The 26,206-nt window shown below is 42.7% G+C and overlaps 1 protein-coding gene across 1 annotated transcript in view; it reads left to right on the top strand.

Annotated features, from left to right (window-relative positions):
- Nucleotides 1–26,206, top strand: part of LOC132892116 (dynein axonemal heavy chain 7-like) — a 184,258-nt gene that overhangs the window by 117,785 nt on the left and 40,267 nt on the right. Inside the window, exons 36-49 of the mRNA XM_060930515.1 lie at nucleotides 1,849–2,046; nucleotides 4,750–4,905; nucleotides 5,294–5,462; nucleotides 5,672–5,798; nucleotides 6,120–6,339; nucleotides 6,452–7,324; nucleotides 7,668–7,897; nucleotides 7,997–8,327; nucleotides 8,728–9,074; nucleotides 9,218–9,398; nucleotides 14,320–14,505; nucleotides 15,919–16,082; nucleotides 18,679–18,833; nucleotides 19,385–19,575. Of these exons, the coding sequence (XP_060786498.1) occupies nucleotides 1,849–2,046; nucleotides 4,750–4,905; nucleotides 5,294–5,462; nucleotides 5,672–5,798; nucleotides 6,120–6,339; nucleotides 6,452–7,324; nucleotides 7,668–7,897; nucleotides 7,997–8,327; nucleotides 8,728–9,074; nucleotides 9,218–9,398; nucleotides 14,320–14,505; nucleotides 15,919–16,082; nucleotides 18,679–18,833; nucleotides 19,385–19,575 (3,528 nt within the window). The remainder of the gene's footprint in view (nucleotides 1–1,848; nucleotides 2,047–4,749; nucleotides 4,906–5,293; nucleotides 5,463–5,671; nucleotides 5,799–6,119; nucleotides 6,340–6,451; nucleotides 7,325–7,667; nucleotides 7,898–7,996; nucleotides 8,328–8,727; nucleotides 9,075–9,217; nucleotides 9,399–14,319; nucleotides 14,506–15,918; nucleotides 16,083–18,678; nucleotides 18,834–19,384; nucleotides 19,576–26,206) is intronic.

Genomic DNA, 26,206 nt, shown 5'->3' with positions numbered 1-26,206 from the left:
GTAACTTCATAATCAACACTTTCAGTTCAATCTGATTCCAGAATTCAAAAGCCTAACTGAGCTACAATAAAGAGCAAAATGCATCAGCATTGTCTAAGACCATCAGACACACAGCACTCGTTTGTTTACCCTTTTCTAGGTTCACTAACTGCAGAAGTAAATACCCTTCGATTAAAGTAAACCTTTTCATCATTATTTTTAACCCAATGTACAGAAGCCATATAACTGCATTTCTGTTCAATCTCATAAAGACTGCACTCTAACAAAAGTTCAGCAAAGATGTGAATGCCTGTTAATAAATAAATAAATAAATAAATAAACAGTGTTGGGAGTAACACGTTACAAAAGTAACGAATTACTGTAATGCATTGCTTTTTGCAGTAACGCGGTAATGTAAGGCATTACAGAAAAAAAAATTGGTAATATTTTACTCGGTACAAATGTCAGTAGCGCGCGTTACAATGCATTTTTAACCTGGAATGAAGTGATGGGCTTTTTTTCCTTCATACAAATTCGCTAAAATCACACGAGATCAGCAGAGGTGAAACGTCCACGCAAAATGTTTCACTTCCTTTTCCTTTAAGCTAGTCACACAGAAGAGAGAGATGAGTGAACCTGCAGCTGATCTAACGTCGGGTAGCACATTCTCCAGATGGGCACACGCCCATTACTTTAAGTTTGTGAAAAATAAGGATGTGAAGAACATCGTAGTCAAATGCACTTTGTGTGCTAAACCTAAAGAACTGTCCACTTCCCGAAATAGCACCAGTAATTTAACTAAACATTTCCAGAGGTGCCATAGTAACATGAAGTTAGCAAGGAAGCAAGCGGAGGATGAGAGTGGCGATAAAATCACAAAGCAGCCAAAATTAACCTTCTCCCGCTCTGAGATGCTCCTTTAGCCTCAGGAGGTTAGGAGACTTGTGGCGGAGTACGTTGTTGAAGATATGCTCACAGTTGGTTTACATTTTTGTCCTGTATAACTGAGTTTTTTTTTTTTTTTTCTGGTCAGAAGTCAGACTAAAGTGATTGAGCTGCCTTTCCTTCGAGGGCTAAGCACTTCAATATCATTAAAAGCACTTTGATTTTGTTATTTCTAATTCTGTTTTTCGAAATGTGACTGGGTAGCCTCATATAGCTAATAGTCATTGTCTAGCCGTGATTTAAAAGGCCTGTGGGGTTTTTTCAGGCCAGTTTTATTGTAGGCTACGATTTGCCATAATATGTTCATTTTTGTTAAATTTCTGAAATGATGGAGTCATATCCCTTAGGGCTAATCTTTTTTTTTTTTTATGAAGCATAAACTATGCTTAATGCTGTAAACTTGAAAACAATAAAGGCATAGAAATGCTAATTTTGTATCCTGTCATATCTTTAGACATTACAATACAATACAGTTCAATTAATGTTAATATGAATAGGCCTAAAGTTACAGTATTTCTATCACAATTTGCCAGACTTTCACCTTTTGTCTGTTCTTGCGATGATTGTTCCTTGTATTGTGCCATGAGCCATCACTGTGGCTATTATATTCTACTGTTTTTAACGATAAGCCTACTGTAGCTCAGTCAGATACCACATCACCTTCCACTGGATGTGTGATGAGCTAATTGAGCATCTTGAGCTACATTTAGATTGCCAAATCCATACTTCCAGTTATTTTGGTGAGAGTAACTTAAAAGTAATGCAATAGTAGTGTAATGCCTTACATTTTAAATACAGTAATATTGTAATGTAACTAATTACTTTAAAATGACAGTAACAAGTAATAAATAATGCAAAACAGTTTTGAAGTAACTTGCCCAACACTGTAAATAAATGCTTATTCAACTCTGTGATTTAACTCAGGGTCCAGGCAGATGGGAGCTGTGGACTGAGGAGCTGAAGCAGGCTCCACCAATCCCTAAAGGCATGCAGTTCAATGAGATCATCGTGCCCACGGAGGATACAGTGCGCTACACGGCTCTGATGGAGCTGCTCGTCACGCACCAGAAGCCCACCATCTTCGTGGGGCCCACAGGAACTGGCAAGAGTGTATACATCATAGTGAGTGTGTTTGGAGAAATATATTATATTCATGGGTCATAATAAATATTTTTTTTGCTTATAATGAGTTATAATGTGAATAAGATTTTTCAGTTAATTAGTTGAGCTTCTGAAGTGTGCAATTGCATGATGTGTACAGTGGTACTTGAAAGTTTGTGAACCCTTTAGAATTTTCTATATTTCTGCATAAATATGACATAAAACATCATCAGAGTTTCACACAAGTCCTAAAAGTAGATAAAGAGAACCCAGTTAAACAAATGAGACAAAAATATTATACTTGGTCATTTATTTATTGAGGAAAATGATCCAATATTACATATCTGTGAGTGGCAAAAGTATGTGAACCTCCAGGATTAGCAGTTAATTTGAAGGTGAAATTAGAGTCAGGTGTTTTCAATCAATGGGAAGACAATCAGGTGTGAGTGGGCACCCTGTTTTATTTAAAGAACAGGGATCTATCAAAGTCTGATCTTCCCAACACATGTTTGTGGAAGTGTATCATGGCACGAACAAAGGAGATTTCTGAGGACCTCAGAAAAAGCGTTGTTGATGCTCATCAGGCTGGAAAAGGTTACAAAACCATCTCTAAAGAGTTTGGACTCCACCAATCCACAGTCAGATGGATTGTGTACAAATGGAGGAAATTCAAGACCATTGTTACCCTCCCCAGGAGTGGTCGACCAAAAAAGATCACTCCAAGAGCAAGGCGTGTAATAGTCGGCGAGGTCACAAAGGACCCCAGGGTAACTTCTAACCAACTGAAGGCTTCTCTCACATTGGCTAATGTTAATGTTCATGAGTCCACCATCAGGATAACACTGAACAACAATGGTGTGCATGGCAGGGTTGCAAGGAGAAAGCCACTGCTCTCCAAAAAGAACATTGCTGCTCGTCTGCAGTTTGCTAAAGATCACATGGACAAGCCAGAAGGCTATTGGAAAAATGTTTTGTGGACGGATGAGACCGAAATAGAACTTTTTATTTAAATGAGAAGCGTTATGTTTGGAGAAAGGAAAACACTGTATTCCAGCATAAGAACCATATCCCATCTGTGCAACATGATGGTGGTAGTATGATGGTTTGGGCCTGTTTTGCTGCATCTGGGCCAGGACGGCTTGCCATCAATGATGGAACAATGAATTCTGAATTATACCAGTGAATTCTAAAGGAAAATGTCAGGACATCTGTCCATGAACTGAATCTCAAGAGAAGGTGGATCATGTAGCAAGACAACGACCCTAGGCACACAAGTCATTCTACCAAAGAATGGTTAAAGAAGAATAAAGTTAATGTTGTAGAATGGCCAAGTCAAAGTCCTGACCTTAATCCAATCGAAATGTTGTGGAAGGACCTGAAGCGAGCAGTTCATGTGAGGAAACCCACCAACATCCCAGAGTTGAAGCTGTTCTGTACAGAGGAATGGGCTAAAATTCCTCCAAGCCGGTGTGCTAGACTGATCAACAGTTACTGGAAATGTTTAGTTGCAGTTATTGCTGCACAAGGGGGTTACACCAGATACTGAAAGCAAAAGTTCACATACTTTTGCCACTCACAGATATGTAATATTGGATCATTTTCCTCAATAAATAAATGACCAAGTATGATATTTTTGTCTCATTTGTTTAACTGGGTTGTCTTTATCTACTTTTAGGACTTGTGTGAAAATCTGATGTTTTAGATCATATTTATGCAGAAATATAGAAAATTCTAAAGGGTTCACAAACTTTCAAGCACCACTGTATGTGGCACACTCATCATACTCATTCACACCTGATTCCACTCACAACTTCATTCTGAAACCCTTCATTAGCTGAACAAGGTGTACTGCACGTGATGAAACAGAACGTGTTTTATGGTGTGGTTGAGAAGGCAGCGATAAATCCTCATTTAGTGAGGACTGAGAATTTTCATAGTCATAACACTTTTAGCAGCCATTTTGCTACGATTATGTTTCCATTCTTCAGAATCAGTAGACACTAAGCTGATTCTGACACTCATTCGATCTCACACTCTTGTTTGCATCTCCCTTTTTTACTTTCCTCATCCATTCATTCGCAGAACCTAGGGCTTTTCGATAATATATTTGTACCAAAGGGGGGAACCCTCCAAGATGACATTTAAAATTTAGGGTGATTTTTATTATTATTTTTTTTTTTAATCCTGTAAATGACTAACAGCCACATTGAGAAAGTGGATGTGAAAATATTGTCACTTGTCAAATGAGAGTGCTTGGTGTTTTCAGGAACCATTAAGTGATTTCACTACATGGCGTTTGAGGCTCTGGTAAATGTAGGAGTTTATCATTCTGAAGTAGACATGCACAGATTTGCACTTGTTAGGTTGTAATTATCTGACCTACACAAAATGGAGGCATTTGGTAACTGTGAAGTGTCATTATTACTCCTGTGATTGTTCATATAAAAGCATTCCAGATGCAAGAACTTGTATAAATACTATACCAGCTGTAAACATTCATGGTATTTAAAGCAGTAATTGTTTCATATTACGGTACTTTAAACATCTATAAAGTATTTTAAATTATATTTAAAAATAGGCTTTTAATGTCAAATATCCCCCATAATGATGCCACGTACTATTTGTCTACCTCTCCTAATCTACAATATAAGATTTCTCTATATATCTGCAGAATCTGATCCAAACCCCTCCCATGAGATTAATTGAAACTCTGTTGATCCACAGGACTTCCTGTTGAAGCGGCTCAACAAGAATAAGTACAGTCCTCTGCTAATGAACTTTTCAGCCCAAACCACAGCTGCTCAGACTCAGAACATCATTATGTCCAAGCTGGACAAGAGACGCAAAGAAGTGTTTGGCCCCCCGCTGGGAAAGAAGATGGTGTGATATTATAACGCAATTTATTTTTCCTATTTTAATTTGAATAGCCGGTATCTTCTATCATAAGCTTTCCCAATTCCTTGAATCTTTTCTCTGGCAGGTTTCTTTACAAATTTGTATAAAAGACATAGTGATCTCTTTTTGAGCATGAATATGTGTGTTTCTGCTGTAACAGCATGTGATTTAATCATATTATTCATATATACAAATCAATTTGGATAAACAAATCAATTTGGATCTTGATTAAAAAAAAAAAAACTGTGAAACTGTTCAGGATTGTATAAATCTTGTAGTATGGTCCAGGCATTGGTATAAGATACTAAAGCACATTATTTTATTTGTAAGCTTTAAATTTTGCTTGGAAAGCTTAAAGGTGTTTTCTGTGTAGGTGGTGTTTGTGGATGATGTGAATATGCCTGCGAGAGAGACATACGGTGCTCAGCCTCCTGTGGAGCTTCTGCGGCAGTGGCTGGACCACTGGAACTGGTACGAATTAAAGGACTGCTCCATGATCAACCTGGTGGATATGCAGCTGATGTGTGCCATGGGGCCTCCTGGTAGGTCTGGTTAGTTCATACAGAATGTGAATAAACATTTTTTTTTAAATGGGATTCAAAGCACTGCATGCCAATCTGTTGTCCCTGAAAGAGTTTTCTTTCTCATGGGCACTGAATAATTTTATATTCTCATGGGCACTGAATGAATATAATGGAATGCCTGTCTGATGTACCTCCCCTTGTCTTTTTGTCATTTTTGTAATTTCCAGGTGGAGGAAGAAACCCAGTGACACCTCGTTTCCTCCGTCATTTTAACACAGTAACGATTAATGATTTTGATGACAAGACCATGTCTACTATTTTCTCCAGAATCCTAAACTGGCACTTGACTATACGGTAATTTTTTTTTTTTTTCTTTTTTAATCCTTTAGACCTTAACCTGCAGCTGTAATTTTCTTGTTCAGGTGTTTTAAGTGTATAATGTGAGGTCTGGTAAGGGATTATATGATGAATAAAATTGTGTGCCAGGTTAAATGAGTATTTTGTCCATAATTCTTGATTTTCTAATAATAAATAAGTATTTGGAGAATGGGAGCAGTAAATAAATAAGAATGTTGTAATTGGTCCTTAACTAATGTCGAGTTGTAGTCTTCCTTTAATCCTGACATTTACTTGATATCCCAAAATAAATATGTATTCTTGTGCTTTTTTTTTTAGATATACATTTCCTTCAGCATTTGCAAGCCTCACCTCTCAGATAGTGGATGGCACCCTGGCAGTGTATAAGGAGGCCACTAAGAACTTGCTGCCTACCCCAACCAAGTCTCATTATCTTTTCAACCTGCGGGATTTCTCCCGTGTCATCCAGGGCATTTGCTTATCTTGTCCAGAGACTGCAGATGACCCCAAAGCTATTAAACGCTTGTGGGTGCATGAGGTAAGAGTGATGTAGTTTAAGAACAACCTATTTGTTGGCTTATACTAGAGGCTTGTTCTTAGATATTGATAGAACTCAGAAAGTTCTACATGATGCCTCTGTATTGTCTCAGGTGCAGAGAGTTTATTACGACCGATTGGTTCACCCATCAGACTGCACCTGGATGGTGAACTTCTTGCAGGAGGCCTGCAAGTCCTACCTAAAGGAGGACTTCCATCAGCTCTTTAAGCACCTGGACTCTGACTCTGATGGATGTGTAACTGAAGATGACTTGCGCAGCCTCATGTTCTGCGATTTCCATGACCCCAAGGGTAAAGACCGTAACTATCGTGAGGTTGGTGACCTTGATCAGCTACGCCAAGTGGTAGAATCCTACCTAGAGGAGTATAACAACATCAGCAAGGCACCCATGAACCTTGTGCTCTTCCGATTCGCCATCGAGCATGTCTGTAGGATCTCTCGTATCCTGAAACAGCCGCGGGGTCATGCTCTCCTGGTTGGTGTTGGAGGGAGTGGTCGGCAGTCCCTGACTCACCTGGCTGCTCACATGGCTGGAGCCGAGCTCTTCCAGGTGGAAATCTCCAGGACTTACGGGATGACAGAGTGGCGCGATGACTTAAAACTCATTATGCGCAAAGCAACAGCCGGTGATACCCATGGTGCCTTCCTCTTCACTGACACCCAGATAAAGATGGAGTCATTCCTTGAAGATATTAGCAATTTGCTCAACACAGGTGAAATTCCTAATGTCTTTGCTGTGGATGAGAAGCAGGATATCTGTGAACGCATGCGGGTCCTGGATCGCCAGAGGGAGCGGGAGAAGCAGACAGACGGAAGTACTCTGGCACTGTTCAACATGTTTGTAGAGCGCTGTCGTAGTCAGTTGCATGTGGTGCTGGCCATGAGTCCGATTGGTGATGCCTTCCGAAGCCGACTGCGACGTTTCCCTGCACTTATCAACTGCTGCACCATAGACTGGTTCCAGGTCAGCACTGCATTTGTTTTATAAGGGTGCAGTAGCCTTAGTATTGTTAGCTGAATTTAAAGGGGTTTTTTTTGTTTTGTTTTTTTATCTATGGTGCAAAATGTTGCTAAATCATGTCAATATTGCAAAATTATATATACTATATAGCCAAAAGTGTGTGGATGTCTGACCATGACACACACGTGATTCTTTCACAAACAAAGGGGGAGGACAAAATCTAGAATGGGATGTTCAACAAGCACATATGCATGTGATGGTCATTTGTCCACAAACTTTTGGCCATATAGTGCATGTGACCACCTGTTGCCAACATTCAACCCATTTCTTTAATTTTTCCCTCAAGTGCTGGCCTGATGATGCTCTACAGGCTGTGGCATCTCGGTTCTTGGAGGATGTCGAGATGACAGATGATGTTCGTGCTGGCTGCATAGACATGTGCCAGAGCTTCCATACTTCCACCATCAGTCTCTCGGCACACTTCCTGGCTGAGCTGCAGCGTCACAACTATGTCACCCCGACATCCTACCTGGAGCTCATCTCTACCTTCAAAGTCCTGCTGAAGCGCAAGAGAGCGTAAGGGCCTTTTTATCCATGACCTTGAGAGTTTGTTTTTAAGTATGGTGTGCACCTTTATATTTTTAATTTGATAAAATGTCATCATCTCCTCCGCAGTGAGGTTATGCAGCTAAAACAGCGCTATGAAGTCGGCCTGGAGAAACTGGACTCTGCTGCCGCTCAAGTGGCCACCATGCAAGTGGAGCTGGAGGCGCTTCAGCCTCAGCTCCGAGTGGCTAGCAAAGAGGTAGACGAGATGATGGTGATTATTGAGCATGAATCTGAGGAGGTGGCCAAGACAGAGAAGGTGGTTCGTGTGGATGAGGCACTGGCAAATGAACAAGCCACTGCTGCCAAGGCCATCAAAGATGAGTGTGACGCTGAATTGGCTGTTGCTCTGCCCATCCTGGAGTCAGCCCTGGCTGCACTTAATACACTTACTCAACAGGTAAGAGAAAAAACACACACACACACACACACACACTTATTTGTCTCACTATCCTTATGAGGACCTTCCATTGACATAATTATTATTGCAATTAATTAATGCTGGGCCTGCACCTCAACCTAACCTTAACCTCAGTAATGAAAAGGAAACATTTTGCCACTTTTTTTTTTATTTTGTTTTTAAAAAAAAACAACAGTAATTTCCTTTTGGGGACCATCCAAACGTCCCCACAAGGTCAAAATTGTCAGATTTTACTATCCTTGTGGGGACATTTGGACCTCAATAGTACACACACACACACACACACACACACACACACACACAGAAATATAATATATTTACCTTCAGCATCAAAAGTACTTTGCTTACACAGCCTAAAACTTTGTTGCCCTTTTTGTAGGACATTACAGTGGTCAAGTCCATGAAGAGCCCTCCAGCTGGAGTCAAACTCGTGATGGAGGCCATTTGTATCCTGAAAGGCATAAAACCTGAACGCGTCCCTGATCCTTCTGGCTCAGGCAAAAAGGTTGAGGACTTCTGGGGTCCAGCCAAAAAGCTTCTTGGTGACATGAAATTTCTGCAGAGTCTGCATGACTATGACAAAGACAACATTCCAGCCTCTTACATGACTATCATCCGCAACAAATACATCACCAACCCAGACTTTGTCCCTGAGAAGATCCGGACAGCCTCCACCGCAGCCGAGGGCCTCTGCAAGTGGGTCTGTGCTATGGACTCTTATGACAAGTGAGTCTGGATAACATGAGTAGATGGGTAACCATCCTAAATCATACCACTAAATGGATGATTCGCATACACTCAGCATTGTTCAATTATTTCTGCAAGCCAAAGGTGTTTGAAAATCATCTTTGTAACGTCCTCTCTCTCAGGGTTGCAAAAATTGTCGCCCCGAAAAAAGAGAATTTGGCTCAATCAGAGGCTGAGCTGAAGATAGCCACAGAAAGTCTCCAAAAGAAGCAGGCAGCTCTAAAGGAGGTCCAGGACAAATTGACCAAACTTCAAGACACGCTGGAGGCCAACAAGCAAAAGAAAGTCGACCTGGAAAATCAGGTTAGTCAATAATAATAATAATAATAATAATAATGTGTCTGTCAGTAATAGCATTCTAAAATCAATAATCCACTGCTGTAAAGAAATTTAAGATTAAATAAAGTCATTTATATAGTATAGTAATCTAACCTTTAAGTATGAGCTACAGTTGTGGTCAGAAGTTTACATACAGTGACATGAATGTCATCTTGGATATGAATGTCATGGCAATATTTGGGCTTTCAGTAATTTCTTTGAACTGTTCTTTTTCTGTGGCAGAATGATTTGTACAGCATACAGCTTTAATTAAAAAAAACAATAGAATTGGGTGCACAAGTTTTAATTTTCTTTGGGTTTTCTGAAATCAACACAGGGTCAAAATTATACATACAGCTTCAAAAATGTACATATGCTCACTTAGATTATTAATTCAGAGGTGCTGAAACTTCCAAAATGTCTCTTATCTTGCCAAGGCTGAGGTCTCTTAACTTCCTGTTAGTGATCATAATTGACTACAGCTGGCAGCTTCTCTGTGCCTTCATAAAAAGGGTTTGTTTACAGCACTCATTGGATTGACCAACACAGAGTAAAATGGGAAAGTCCAAGGAGCTCAGTGCAGATCTGAGGAGGAGGATCACAGATATACATAACTCTGGAATGTCTTAGAGGCATTTCTAAACAACTGCAAATTCCAAAATCAGTTTAAACAATTGTATGCAAGTTCTTGTGAGGTGTAGTCACTTTGCCAAGCCACTTTGCTTTAAGAAAACCCAACCTGTCACCCTCAGCTGAAAGGAAATTGATTTGGATGGTCAGGAACAACCAGGGAACCACCATGCCACAGCCCTGCCATGAACTGGAAGCTGATGGATCACTGTCTACAGTTCAGATCACCATGGCTGCTATCCAAGAAATAACCCCCTGCTCCAAAATTGACACCTTCAAGCTTAACTAAAGTTTGAAGCTGACCACACGGACAAAGAAAAAGCCTTCTGAAAGAAAGAAAGCACAACTTTATTCATCACACACTTGTGAAATTTCCTCTCTGCATTTAACCCATCTGAAGCAGTGAACACACACATGCACACACACGTGAGCAATGAGCGCACACACGTACCCAGAGCAGTGGGCAGCCATGCTAACAGGGCCCGGGGAGCAGTTGGGAGTTAGGTGCCTTGCTCAAGGGCACCTCAGCCCAAGGCTGTCCCATATTAACCTAACCTACATGTCTTTGGATTGTGGGGGAAACCGGAGCACCTGGAGGAAACCCACGCAGACACGGGGAGAACATGCAAACTCCACACAGAAAGGCCCTTGTCGGCCGCTGGGTTCGAACCCAGAACCTTCTTACTGTGAGGCAACCGTGCTAACCACTACACCACCGTGCCGCCCGATATGGTCAGATGAGACAAAGATTGAGTTGTTTGGCCACAATGACCACCATATACAGAGGGACACTGTACCAACTGGTGGTGATGGTGGTAGGATCATCATGCTCTAGGGCTGTTTTGCTGCCAGTGGAGCTGGTTCATTGCACAAAGTGGATGGAATAATGAAGAAGGAGGACTATCTCAGAATTCTTCAGCATAAACCATCAGTAACTTGGACACGACTTGGGAGTTACAACAGGACAATGAACCCAAACACGCATCAGAGCTGGCAGTGGAGGATAAAGCAGGCTAATATTAAGCTTAAAACAAGTCCTGACTTCAACCCTATTGAAAATATATGGACCGTGCTTGTAAGTTGAATCCATGCCAAGAAAAAAAAAATTAATTGAACTCTACCATGAAGAGTTGTGAAATATCCAATCAGAATTCTGCCAGAAGCTTGTTCATGGTAAACAAAAAATGTTTGGTCAAGGTGAATCTTGCGAAGAGACATTTTACCCAAATATTAGGTGTGCTGTATGTAAAATTTTGACCAGGTATGTATACTTTTGACCCTGTGTTAATTTCAGAAAACCCCCAAAAAATTAAAACTTGCACACCAAATTCTAGTGTTTTTTTTTTTTTTTTTTTTAATTACAGATGTATGCTGTACATTCTGCCACAGAAAAAGAACAGTTCAAAGAAATTACTGAAAGCTCAAATATTGCCATGACATTCAAGTTCACGTACTTTGTCATTGTTAAGGTACAATGAAATTTCTTTTGTGCTGGTCCCTAAGGTGCAAAAATAATAAGGAAAAAAAAAAACCTCTTACCTAGCAAGTCCCCGAGAGCTAAAAAAAAAAAAAGTGATAAGTAATATGTACAGGTTGTGGATTGAATAGAAAAACAATGTATTGCACATGTCAGATCTCAGATTGTGAAGCTATCAGAGTTCAGTAAGTTTATTGCAGTTGGAAGGAAACTGTTTTTAAGTCTGTTGGTACGTGTACGTATAGATCTGAAGCACCTGCCTGATGGGAGGAGCTTGAACAAGTGATGTGCAGGGTGAGTGGCGTCCTTTGTAATGTTTTTGGCCCTCCTGACACAGTGAGTGTTGTGTAGCAGATCCAGAGATGGCAACTCAGTGCCAACGATGTCCTGTGCTGTTTTCACAACATGCTGTAGGGCTTTTCTGGCAGCTTTGGTGCAGCTGCTGTACCAGGCGGTCATACAGTTTGTTAGTGTGCTTTCTATGGTGCACCTATAGAAATTGACCAGCAGCTTCTGGGGGAGGTTGACTCCCCTTAAACTCCTCAGAAAGTAGAGTCGTTGTTGTGCTTTGCCTACTACCACTGAGGTGTGATATCAGTCCAGGAGAGGTCCTCCATGATGATTACTCCCATTCTTATCCAAGATGACATTCATGTCACTGTATGTAAACTTCTGACCACAACTGGATAAATGTACAGACTAGTTTTTAGAAACCACTTATTGTGAAGTGCAGGGGCCTGACCACTGGATTTTTCATTCATTCATTCATCTTCAGGTAGCATGATATCCTGGTCAGAGTTACAGCGGATCCAGATCCAACCCCAAGAACACCTATATTTTTAAACATTACAAATTTTGTCTTGGTTATTGGCACTGATCAATATTTCTTCTCTTCTCTGATGTTTCTCTTTGTTTGCTGCCTAAGTCTATTAAATGTGGGTTTACAGAACTTCTCCATTTTTTGCCTCTTGGAACAAACATTCCAAGAGACAAAACAGACTTTAACTGATTACAAATTCTGGCCTTTTTGATGGTCTTTTTGTGTGGGCTTTGTTTACGTGTTTCATTTTTTAAAACTTTACTTAGTAGTTTTATCTTCAAGTGTCATGAAAAGCCCTATGGCTTTGCCTTTGTGTGCACTTTTCTTCAGTGCATCATGCTGTTCCTGCTTTGAAGAAGCTCTAGTTTCTAAAACCACCCTCTGTGTAAACACAGGAGCCTAAAGAAGAAAAAAGAATGTCTTTGGATTGTGGGGGAAACCGGAGCACCCGGAGGAAACCCACACAGACACGGGGAGAACATGCAAACTCCACACAGAAAGGCCCTCGCCGGTCGCTGGGTTCGAACCCGGAACCTTCTTGCTGTGAGGCGACCGTGCTAACCACTACACCCAGGGGCGCCACCAGAAATTTTGGGCCCCATGAAAGATTAGAATTTTGGGCCCCCCAACTTTGCCCACCCTCGTCACAATTGCACTATTGTCATTATTTGACTTTTGTATATGGCGCTCGCTCATTAAAAACTTCAATCCTAAAGCATTTATGGGTTGTATTGCTGCTTACCTCCTTCTCCAAAGGGGGGTTCAGTGGTTTGGTAGGGCGGAGGTCCCCCTGAGGCTGAATCTGTGCATATTTAGGGCACCCCATTAGTTATGAAACTGGTTATTAGCACTAGTTATTAGCACCAGCATAATGTAATATTTCATCTTGTTTATCACACAAGTCAGTTCAGTTATTAAAATGGAAAAAATGTCACTGTACAAACTGTAAAAGTGTTCTCTTGATAGGCTAATCCAACCACGTTCATACTGTTCATTTACCATTCGCTAATATTTTGAACACACATGTGAGCGATAGCTACCTTTCTTTGGGAAAAACTGAGTGACCAGTTGCCTGCCTCTCCGGTCCCTCTCAGCTTTCAGCTGCCTTTCTTTACGTTTTTGACAGCCACTCTTCATATTTAGCGATCATAGACTGTACGCACTCCACTGCTGGCTGGCTGCTGCACCGCGACACAGCAGCAAGTAGTGTTGCACTGATCAGCACACAGATTTAACGCATCGCGCTTCTACCTGAACCATTTTGCAAAAGGGGGAGGGTTAAGTGACAATATGTTGAAGAACTCAAGAAATAGACAACCTTGTTCAATTAGCTCATTTTACCAGATGGAATATTGCATTGTTGTTATTTCAAAAGTCTTATTAAAATCATTAAAAACATATTATCAGCCCCTTAAAGGGCCCCATGGCAGTGCTGGGCCCCTAGAATTGTTCTAACCTTCCCCCCCTGGCGGCACCCATGACTACACCACCGTGCCACCTAAAACCTCCCCACACACCGCTCTGATTTGTTTATGGGAGCTGGCTGTCTTTTTTTTTGGTCAAACACACCACCAGGGCCCTTCTGTCTTTTTCTGCCTCATTTCACTCCTCTACTATTCATGTTTTGTCTTCTTCTCTTTCCCTTGTCTTGTCTGTCTGTTTTCCCTGTTCAATGAAGAAAATAGTTTATGTCATGCCCCCCCAAGCATATCGAACATCACATGCACAGGGGCAGCATCTAACTCTTGCCCAAATGCCACCATTGAGAAACATTTCATAGCACAAATGACTGAGTTGCCATCTTAGCAATAACAACAGACAATTAAAAAAAAGTACATCTAATACGGGATATAATTTAATGAAGTAGAGTCTCTGTGCCAGGAATAATTAAGAGCTCCAAGTCTGATGCTTCTGTAAAAGAATACAGTGTAATATATAAAAGTTTAGGGCAAATAACGTGAGCTAGCTATTTGTGATAGGTGGTGTTGTGCAGTAAGAAGCTGGAGAGAGCAGAACAGCTGATTGGTGGTTTGGGAGGGGAGAAGACACGTTGGAGTGAGACGGCATTGAACCTGGGGAAGCTCTACACCAATCTCACCGGGGATATTCTCATCTCAGCTGCTATAGTAGCCTACCTGGGGGCTTTCACATCAAGTTATAGACAGGTGTGTACACACACACACACACACACACACACACACACAGAGGATGTCGCAGAGATGTGACAGTTATTCCACAAAATCGAGTTGTACGTGAGCTGATAGCTGATGAGGTGTGTAGCACTGAGTTGGCTATAAGCCATATATGACAAGATTGAGTGGAATAACTGTTTTATTCTATCCACATTCACTGGATTTTGAGAAACGGAGCATTTTTTTTTTTTTTTTTTAATCCAAAACGTCTGACAAAATAATTTCCGCTTAGGCAGACCTCTTAAAAACCTATCAATGGCTCCACAAATTGACTTTAGTGTTGTTGTTGTTTTTTGTAGAAAGTGCCATCTTGCTGTCGTGCTGAGGTACAGAATAGCTCTAGACATTTATTTAATTCTTCCTTGGACATTTTAGTTATGTAATTTTCAAACAACTTTGAGCTTTTGAACCAGTCTAAAAATGTTCAACAAATTTTAATGCTTAAAGATAATTAATTTAAACAAACCAGTGAAATGACAGTACCAATTTGTGAAAAATGATAATAATAGTAATAATAATAATAATAATTATTATTATTGACAAAAAAAGATACATTTCTTAACATCAAATATTTTCATTCCATATGTTGTTGCTTTTTTTTGTATTTTGGGGGGTTTTGTTTTCAAGTAGAGTTTTTATTTCGTTCTCGGTTGGTTCAGCAAAACGCTCTGCCATTTTGTTTTTCTCTACTCACAGTATATAAGCTGTTATCCTAGTCATGGAGTAGCCAATCAGAGTATGAGATTGCTCATATCCAGCGAATGTGGAGACAATAAATTCGGATATACAGAGATATTCAGTCCTCTTCAGTAAGCACTTTATCCTGGTGGACCTGAAGTCTATCTCAGGAACACTGAGCATGAGACAGGAGAATACACCCTGAATGAGACACCAGTCTATCACAGGGCACCTTTCTGCAACACGTAATAACCCAGAAGGGGAGTTTATTGTAGCTGATCCATCTGTCATCATGTTTTTGGGAAGTATGGGGAAACCAGAGAACACAGAGGAAATCCATGTAGCAGGAGGAGAACATGCAAGACATGACACCAACAGTAACCTTAACTCTTCAGTAACATTTTGTAACTTATTAATTTGTTATTTAAAAAAAAATAAATCAAGGGCCTAAACTGTCTAAGGGCGCTGCTAAATTGATTATAAAATTATACCTCGTAGTTCCGACTAATGCCCTTTCGCCATTCATGATTAGAGTCCTGATTGACAAGTTTTTCTTTTAAATACTGGATTTAACATTGTTCCAAACTATTCAAGGTTTAATAGTTCATACATTTTTTTAAAAAGACCAGGCAATTTTACACAGTGAGGTTTCATTTAGAGAACTGTAACTACTGTATAGTTGAACTGTCCATGTTTGTGCATTTGTAGAGGGCTACAGAAGAGTGGATCGAGCTGTGTAAGGCCAAAGGGATCCCCGGCTCTCCGAGCACTTCTCTGATGCTGTCTCTGGGAGAGCCAGTGAAAATCAGAAGCTGGACCATTGCTGGCCTTCCATCAGATAGTTTCTCCATTGATAATGGCATCATCATCTCGTATGTACTTCCTCAAAATCCAGACATCATGGAAACATTGTCATGTTGATCATGTGTTTGTGCAGTATTGCACTTTGAGGAGTCCTGTATTCAGCATCCATGAGGTCCTGAAGATTTGATATTTACTCTCCCACTGTGTGACAGCTGAAACTAGACATGAGCTTGGCCATCTCAGAGCATGTCTTGTGCGAAATATAGATCAGTGAAAATAATGCTTTATTCAAGAACATTGTTGAATATGATTGGTCAGAAGGTGCTCATTAATTATAAAAGCAGCCATGACAGGAGTGGCAGCTGCAAAGCAGATCACATTTATATTAATACACTTATTTTTTATTATGTTATCCTTTCTATAGTCACAGCATATTGTTACATTGCCACATGAGGCCAGGATCTAGGGGAGTACAAGAACAATAACAAATTCAGGTTGTGAGATGGATGGATGGTAGTGGTGATGGTGGTGGCAATGAGATGGACAGGAGGTTGAAAGTATAGCTGAAGATTTTAAACAAACAGCAAGACTTTCATTGACAGACAACAGGGGATATTCAGGAATCTAGTCTCATCTGGGAGGGAGAACATTATATATACAGTACATACACTGATCAGCCATAACATTAAAACCAATGACAGGTAAAGTGAATGGCATTGATTATGTTGTTACCGTGGCACCTGTTAAGGGGTGGGATATATTAGCCAGCAAGAGAACAGTCAGTTTGTGAAGTTGATGTGATGGAAGCAGGAAAAAATGGGCAAGTGTAAGGACCTGAGTGACTTTGACAAGGGCCAAACTGACCCAGTCATCTAGCCATCATAATTTGGCCCTTGTCAGAGTCACTCAGATCTTTACACTTACCCATTTTTCCTGCTTCCAACACATCAACTTCAAGAACTGACTGTCCTCTTGCTGCCTAATATAGCCCACCCCTTGACAGATGCCATTGTAATGAGATAATCAATGTTATTCATGTCACCTGTCAGTGGTTTTAATGTTATGGCTGATCAGAGAGAGAGAGAGAGAGAGAGAGAGCAATCATACCTTGGAGACAATATGTTCTCAAAATCGAAAATATTTGCACTGTAAGAGTGAGACAGTGTTCTTGATGTTCTTTGATCGTAATTAACCAAAAATAATTTTGATGAATTTCAAAACATAAAACTGCTCTCTTGTTCTCTGTCCTAATCTCAATCATTTATAATCAGGGCTTTGAACCGGTTCAAGGAACGAAAACGAAAACCGGGAACTTTTTCTATTTCACATGGAACAGAAACGAAACCAGAAACTTTATTATTTTTTATGTTCCGGAACAGAAACGCTTATTAAAAATAATGGTAACCGGTTAATACCGGTTTTTATTTCGTTCCTCAAAGTTTCCGTAGCCTAAAAATAAAAAAGTCATTCTTCTCCTGCGCAAGTTTCTATGACCCGCTGGGGTTCACTTCCTGTGTGACGTTCGCTGACTGAATGGAGAGAGCGGGAGGGTGGACTACTATCACGTCTCCACATCTTAAATAAGAGGTAAATATTGCAGTCTATCGTTATTCAAAAACGTCAATTTCAAACACGATATCAATATATTTGTCCACGTTAATGAGAGGCTCGCGAACATTAAATGACGTTAACCTCTGTTAGCCTATCAATGCATAGGGCCTGACTAGCCTTTGGTAACACACTAAACGAATTATCTTTCATTTTTGGCACTTTTTCTGTTTGTGTAGATGGGAAGACATACTGAGAATCCAAGTGGCCAACATTTGAAATAATAATTGTTTTGAATTATTTCTTGTCTTATTTAATGAAGGTTGTAATAGAATTAGCCTACATCTGGCTTAAGCTGGATGAGACAGAGACATAATTTTATAGCCATTTGTTAAACAGCTGACAGGGAACGTAATTAACCGTTCCGGGAACGAAATTTTTATTCTAACCGGTTCGGGAACGTCTATTTAATGGAACCCAAAACCGGAAACGTTAAAATTCCGTTTCTGTTCGGAACGAACCAATAGGAAAAAAATTCTGGTTCAAAGCCCTGTTTATAACATACCTAATATTTATCTCACATTCCTCAAACATTTCTTCTTAAATATTAACTTATTAAATTCAAAGGAAGTGCTAGTCATTCTCACTCTCATAATTTTTACATTTCACAAGACACGCACAAGGTGAAAACAAATTTAAAAAAAAAAATCAAACCCTATCCTGGAAACCTATCTCCCCCCACCCCCCCATTCTCATGATTAACTCGCAGTCATAAATGTTGGGGCCCATGTTGAGGATTCCTTACTTGTGAGTGTTCTTTATTGGTCCCATGCAGGTTCCTTAAAGTCCCTAATCTTTATCTCATAAGAAAAACTAACACTATCCTTTGTGAGCTGCTCAAATTTTCTTATTTTCTTCTGAATATTCCCTGCATGTTCCACTAATTCTGCTCGCATGTTTCATGTAAATGGGAAAAGACACTACTGCTAATTCACCCTAACCTTGACCATTCATGTTTCAAAATGAGTTGGCTTATGCAAATACTGTTTCTCAGAATGTTCTTTACAAAGTCCTGAAATGTTCCTTATTTGCTTTTCAAACATCCCTGCTCTGCAGGAATGCAAGGCGATGGCCTCTGATGATCGACCCACAGGGACAAGCAAACAAATGGGTAAAGAATATGGAGAAGGCCAACAGTCTGCATGTTATCAAGCTGAGTGATGGCAACTTTGTGAGAACGCTGGAGAACTGCATTCAGTTCGGCACGCCAGGTGAGTTCTCTCAACTTTTTGTGTGTGTTTTTTACTTACATACAACTTTTCTAAAAATGGATAAATGTGACCTAATATGAGGGGAAAAACTTTCATAATAGATGTGATTCACATGCTTTTGCATGTTTTCTGGAGTCATTGTGGGGGAAGAAAAAAACTTTTCAGCTTTTTTTTTTTTTTCATGTAATCAAATTTGAGGTCAAATTTATTTAATTACTTAACAATAATAACTTATGATTTTTAACAAGATTCTATATTATGTTTTAACTGCTGTTACACGTCCTGCTTTTTTTGTACCCATTTTGAAAACAAACTATGAAAGATGGATTTACTGCTTTACTGTTTATAACAAGATCATTACAGTTGATGGGGGGGGAGCGTTTGAATAAAACAAATGTCACGCACTAATGAGGACATTCATAGTGTAAAGCATAGTTTTATTCGAGTTGTGTTTACAGCAGGACTATCACATGGTGACATCCTCTTTGAAAATGTGAAGTTGTAGCCTACATGGCAGCCTGTACTACACACAATGTTGATTTGTCTTGCAGTGCTGCTGGAAAATGTGGGCGAAGAGCTAGACCCCATTCTGGAGCCTCTGCTGCTGAAGCAGACATTTAAGCAGGGTGGGAGCGTGTGTATCCGCTTGGGAGACGCCACCATAGAGTACTCCCCGAACTTCCGCTTCTATATCACAACCAAGCTACGCAACCCACACTATCTGCCCGAGACTTCAGTCAAGGTGGGGCTTACACACACACACACACACACACACACACACACACCAATTTCAAAACCTCAGTCAAGGTGAAAACTTAGCTAATACTGAAATAATATTAGCTACAGGTTACACATTTGACCCATACAATGCACATATATTTACAGGCATTTAACGTACACTACATGGCCAAAAATATTTGGACACCTGACCAGTCCACCCATATGTGGTTCTTCCCCTAAACTGTTGCCACAATGTCAGAAGCATATAATTGTACAGAATGTCTTTTTATGCTGGAGCATTATAATTTCCCTTCACTGGGGAACATGGTTTGCCAAGGTTGGAGTGGAAGAACTCAAGTGTCCTGACCTGCACAGAGCCCTGACTGAACTCAACCCCACTGAACACCTTTGTGTAAGGGTTTTGCTGGGATTCGAACCTGGGTCGCTGGTGTGATAATCCAGCAAACCCCCACTAGGCCACCAGGGGAATGACTCAAGTGCAGAGGCGTGAGGTGAAAGTAGAGTATCAAAAAAAAACAGTTTATTTACACTATTTACAATCCAAGGCAAAAACAAAAGTATAATCCAAACGCTCAGAAGATAACCAGGAAAAAAAACAAAAGTTCAAAGAAACAAAGAGCCAAAAAAACAGAAAAGAAGAAGAGACAAAAATACAAACGTTCAAAGGATCCAAAATGGTAAACACAAAGTCCAAAAAGTCCAAAAGAAAGTAAAGTACAAAAACCACAAAGACATGGGCGAGGAAATCGGAACAGAGGTTACTGGAGCTAAACATAACAGCACAAAGACTCCGTGACAAGAGGACTGAACTCAGGGGTATAAATACACAAACTAATTAAGGACAGGGCGGGGCAGGAAACAGGCAATAAGACAAAAACAGAACACAGTGGTGACCTCTAGAGGCCCAAAACAAACATGGCCAGAAAAGGAAATAACAGTGGTCTCTAGAGGCCAAAACAGTCCCAGTCCTAACAGGACACCCCCCCCCCCCCAGGAGCGTCTCCTGACGTTCCCAGGATGATCAGGATGGGCCGAATGGAAGTCCCGACAAAGTTCTTTATCGAGTATGTCCCGAGCTGGGACCTAGCAGCGCTCCTCAGGGCCATAGCCCTCCCAGTCCACAAGATATTGGAGGCCCCCGCGAACCCGGCGGGAGTCCAGCAGGCGGTGCACGGTGAACACAGTCTGACCCTGGAAGATGCGGGGGGCGGGGGGTTCCTGGGGGCAGGGGCATACGTGGACATCAGTACGGGCCACAACAGGGAAACATGGAATGTGGGGTTGATCCTTAGCATACATGGTAACTGGAGCCGGTAGGAGACAGGGTTAACTCTGCGTACAACCTTGAAGGGGCCAATGTAGCAAGGAGCAAGCTTGCAGTTCTCCACCCGCAGCGGAAGGTCCTTGGTGGACAGCCAAACCCGCTGCCCAGGGCGGAAAGTGTGGGCAAGTCTCCTATGGCGGTTGGCCTGAGTCTGGTTGGTACTGGAGGTCTGGATGAGTGTCCTTCTGACCTTGCTCCAGGTCTTGCGACACCGTCTCACGTAATGGTTGACCGAGGGCACCCCAGCATCCTCCTCCTGGTCCAGGAACAGAGGTGGCTGGAACCCGAATTGGCACTGGAACGGCGACAGCTTGGTGGCCGATGACTGCAGGGTGTTGTGGGCGTACTCTGCCCATGGCAGCCAGGTGCTCCACGATGTCGGGTTATCCATAGCCAGGCCTCGCAGGGTGGTTTCCAGGTCCTGGATGAGCCTCTCCGTCTGGCCGTTGGACTGGGGGTGGAACCCAGAGGAGAGGCTGGCAGTGGCCCCGATGCTCTTGCAGAAGCCGTGCCATACTCGGGAGGAGAACTGGGGCCCCCGGTCAGAGACGATGTCCTGAGGGAGACCAAAAACTCGGAAGACATGAGTGAACAACAATTTAGCAGTGTCAAGGGCAGAGGGGAGTTTGCACAGTGGAATAAAGTGGCAGGCCTTGGAGAATCTGTCCACTATGACCAATATGACAGTGTTACCTTGAGACTCAGGGAGACCCGTGATGAAGTCGACCGCCACGTGTGACCAGGGATGCCGGGGAATAGGCAGAGGATGCAGGAGACCCTGGGGATGCTGTCGCGGGTTCTTGGTTCTGGTGCAGACCTCACAGGACAGGACGAATGACCTCACTTCCTTCTCCATGTTAGGCCACCAGAAGCGTCTTTTCAGGAAGTCCAGGGTCCTCCGAGCTCCTGGGTGGGCGGTGAGAGGGGAAGAGTGACCCCACTGGAGAACCTTGGCCCGGGCTTGACGAGGGACGTACAGGAGGCCTGGTGGCCCCGTCCCAGGATCAGGGTCCCAGCGTTGAGCTTGTCGAATGGTCTCCTCAATACCCCAGCGGACAGGAGCCACAATCCGGGATATAGGGATGATAGGCCCAACTTCACTCTCCCTGTTGTTGGGCGAGAACAGCCTGGAGAGCGCCTCTGGTTTGGTGTTCTTAGAGCCCGGGCAGTATGATAGGGTGAAGCTGAAACGGCTGAAAAACAAAGCCCACCTAGCCTGTCGTGGGTTCAGCCTCTTGGCTTGCTGGAGGTACTCCAGGTTCTTATGGTCCGTCCACACCAGGAATGGATGTTGCGCTCCTTCCAGCCAGTGCCTCCACTCCTCAAGGGCTCGTTTGACCGCTAGCAGTTCCCGATCCCCCACATTATAGCGGGACTCCGCAGGCCTCAGGCGGTGGGAGAAGTAAGCGCAGGGGTGCAGCTTCCCTTCTGAGCGTTGAGAGAGCACCGCGCCGACACCACTGTCCGAGGCGTCCACCTCCACGATGAATGGTTGGGAGGTGTCCAGGAGAACCAGAATGGGTGCCGTGCAAAAACAGTGTTTTAGGTCATTAAACGCCTCTTCCGCCTGAGGGGACCAGACAAAGGAGCCACCAGTCCTTTTGGTGAGGTCTGACATGGGTGCAGCTACGGAACTGAAGTTCCTGATGAACTTGCAGTAGAAGTTAGCGAATCCTAAGAACCGCTGAACCTCCTTAACGGACTTGGGAGTAGGCCAGTGCGCAGGTCTTGGCTGGGTCCATTTGGAGTTGTCCCGTTCGTACAATAAATCCCAGGAAGGAGACCTCGGGGACATGAAACTCGCATTTCTGGGCTTTAGCAAACAGATTATTCTGCAAGAGTCTCTGGAGGACTTGGCGGACATGGTGGCGGTGTTCCTGTAAGGTCTTGGAGAATATAAGAATGTCGTCGAGGTAGACGAAAACGTATAGATTAATCATATCCCTCAAGACGTCGTTGATAAGGGCCTGAAAAACAGCTGGTGCATTGGTGAGTCCGAAGGGCATCACCTGGTACTCGTAGTGCCCTGACGGGGTGTTAAAGGCGGTCTTCCATTCATCGCCCTGTCAGATACGGACGAGGTGGTATGCGTTCCGTAAGTCCAACTTGGTGAAGATGGTGGCGCCTTGGAGCAGGTCGAATGCTGTGGACATCAGCGGAAGGGGATAGCGGTTGCGCACGGTGATCTTGTTCAGGCCCCTATAATCAATACATGGCCGGAGACCCCCATCCTTCTTGCCGACAAAGAAGAAGCCGGCACCAGCGGGTGAGGTGGAGTGTCGAATGAACCCAGAGGCCAAGGCTTCCTTGATGTACTCCTCCATGGCCTTGCGTTCTGGCTGAGAGAGGGAGAACAGACGGCCCCAAGGAGGAGTAGTCCCAGGGAGCAAGTCGATGGCACAGTCGTAGGCGTGGTGCAGAGGAAGAACGGTGGCCCTGCTCTTGCTGAAGACCTCCTTGAGATCCCAGTACTCTGTGGGAACTTGAGATAACTCGGTGAGATCAGGGGGCTCAGCAGGAGACACAGGAGAGCTACAGAGCAGACAAGAGGCATGGCATGCAGGGCCCCATTCCACAACCTGGCTTGTAACCCAGTCTATACGAGGGTTGTGGCGGGTAAGCCAAGGAAGACCTAAAATAACTGGGAACTCAGGTGAAGGAATCAGGTGCAGGGATATTTTTTCCTTGTGACCTTGAGACTGGAGGAAGACTGGAGAAGTAACTTGGGTGACTCTTCCATCACCTAATGCTTGGCCATCGAGGGCAGACACAGACAGTGGGACTTCAAGAGGCGCAGTCGGGATATTTGATGCTTTGGGCGAAGTGGGTATCCATAAAGTTTCCAGCTGCCCCTGAGTCTAACAAGGCTTGACGAGTGGACGGACTCACCCCAGGAGATGGAGACCGGGATGTAGATTCCTTGGCCAGGGAGTCCGGGAGAGAGGGTAGGCCCCGTCACAACCCTCCCTCGGCTGGATGGGGCGGTCCTTTTCCCCAGAGTTCGGGACATGATGCTCAGAAGTGACCAGGCTTGCCACAGTAGATGCAGCACTTGTCCCTCCTTCTGCGCTCCCTCTCAGATGCGGAGAGGCGAGTACGACCCACTTGCATGGGTTCTGGACAGTCACTGGAGGAGGTAGACGGGCTCCAGGTAGAGGCAGGGAGGCCGGGGAGGCTCAGTACTTGGCAGCGTTCTCTCATCCTGTTGTCCAGACGAGTAGAATGTGAGATCAGTGTTTCGAGGTCACTTGGGCATCCGATAGAAGCCAGACCGTCTTTGACGGAGTCTTTCTGTTAGGGTTTTGCTGGGATTCGAACCCGGGTCACTGGTGTGATAATCCAGCAAACCCCCACTAGGCCACCAGGGGAATGACTCAAGTGCAGAGGCGTGAGGCGAAAGTAGAGTATCAAAAAAACAGTTTATTTACACTATTTACAATCCAAGGCAAAAACAAAAGTATAATCCAAACGTTCAGAAGATAACCAGGAAAAAAAAACAAAAGTTCAAAGAAACAAAGAGCCAAAAAAACAGAAAAGAAGAGGCAAAAATACAAACGCTCAGAGGATCCAAAATAGTAAACACAAAGTCCAAAAAGTCCAAAAGAAAGCAAAGTACAAAAACCACAAAGACACGGGCGAGGAAATCGGAACAGAGGTTACTGGAGCTAAACATAACAGCACAAAGACTCCGTGACAAGAGGACTGAACTCAGGGGTATAAATACACAAACTATAAGGACAGGGCGGGGCAGGAAACAGGCAATAAGACAAAAACAAAACACAGAACACAGTGGTGACCTCTAGAGGCCCAAAACAAACATGGCCAGAAAAGGAAATAACAGTGGCCTCTAGAGGCCAAAACAGTCCCAGTCCTAACACTGGGATGAACTGGAACACTGACTGGACCCCAACAGCAGTACCTGATCTCACTAATGCTCTTGTGACTGAATGAGCACAAAGCCCCACAGCCAAGCCCCAAAATCTTGCAGAATGACTATGCAGAAGAGTGGAGGATATTATAACATCAAAAGGGGAATAAATCTAGAATGAGATGTTCAACAAGAACATACGGGTGTGATGGTCAGGTGTCCACAAATTTTTGGCCATGTAACATGGCTTTGCCCAGAGAATCCAATGCTTTCATGATCTGATATGATATAAATATAATGTACAAATCCAGTGCTTTTATGATATTATACAACCCCGATTCCAAAAAAGTTGGAACAAAGTACAGATTGTAAATAAAAACAGAATGCAATAATTTACAAATCTCAAAAACTGATATTGTATTCACAATAGAACATAGACAACATATCAAATGTCGAAAGTGAGACATTTTGAAATTTCATGCCAAATATTGGCTCATTTGAAATTTCATGACAGCAACACATCTCAAAAAAGTTGGGACAGGGGCAATAAGAGGCTGGAAAAGTTAAAGGTACAAAAAAGAACAGCTGGAGGACCAAATTGCAACTCATTAGGTCAATTGGCAATAGGTCATTAACATGACTGGGTATAAAAAGAGCATCTTGGAGTGGCAGCGGCTCTCAGAAGTAAAGATGGGAAGAGGATCACCAATCCCCCTAATTCTGCGCCGACAAATAGTGGAGCAATATCAGAAAGGAGTTCAACAGTGTAAAATTGCAAAGAGTTTGAACATATCATCTACAGTGCATAATATCAAAAGATTCAGAGAATCTGGAAGAATCTCTGTGTGCAAGGGTCAAGGCCGGAAAATCATACTGGGTGCCCGTGATCTTCGGGCCCTTAGATGGCACTGCATCACATACAGGCATGCTTCTGTATTGGAAATCACAAAATGGGCTCAGGAATATTTCCAGAGAACATTATCTGTGAACACAATTCACCGTGCCATCCGCTAAAACTCTATAGTTCAAAGAAGCCGTATCTAAACATGATCCAGAAGTGCAGACGTCTTCTCTGGGCCAAGGCTCATTTAAAATGGACTGTGGCAAAGTGGAAAACTGTTTTGTGGTCAGACGAATCAAAATTTGAAGTTCTTTATGGAAATCAGGGATGCCGTGTCATTCAGACTAAAGAGGAGAAGGACGACCCAAGTTGTTATCGGCGCTCAGTTCAGAAGCCTGCATCTCTGATGGTATGGGGTTGCATTAGTGCGTGTGGCATGGGCAGCTTACACATCTGGAAAGACACCATCAATGCTGAAAGGTATATCCAGGTTCTAGAGCAACATATGCTCCCATCCAGACGACGTCTCTTTCAGGGAAGACCTTGCATTTTCCAACATGACAATGCCAAACCACATACTGCATCAATTACGGCATCAT

This window comes from Neoarius graeffei, chromosome 9 (assembly GCF_027579695.1).
Source record: "Neoarius graeffei isolate fNeoGra1 chromosome 9, fNeoGra1.pri, whole genome shotgun sequence".
NCBI lineage: Eukaryota > Metazoa > Chordata > Actinopteri > Siluriformes > Ariidae > Neoarius > Neoarius graeffei.
The sequence above is the reverse complement of the archived record's forward strand: the minus strand, read 5'-3'. Positions and strand labels throughout refer to the sequence as shown.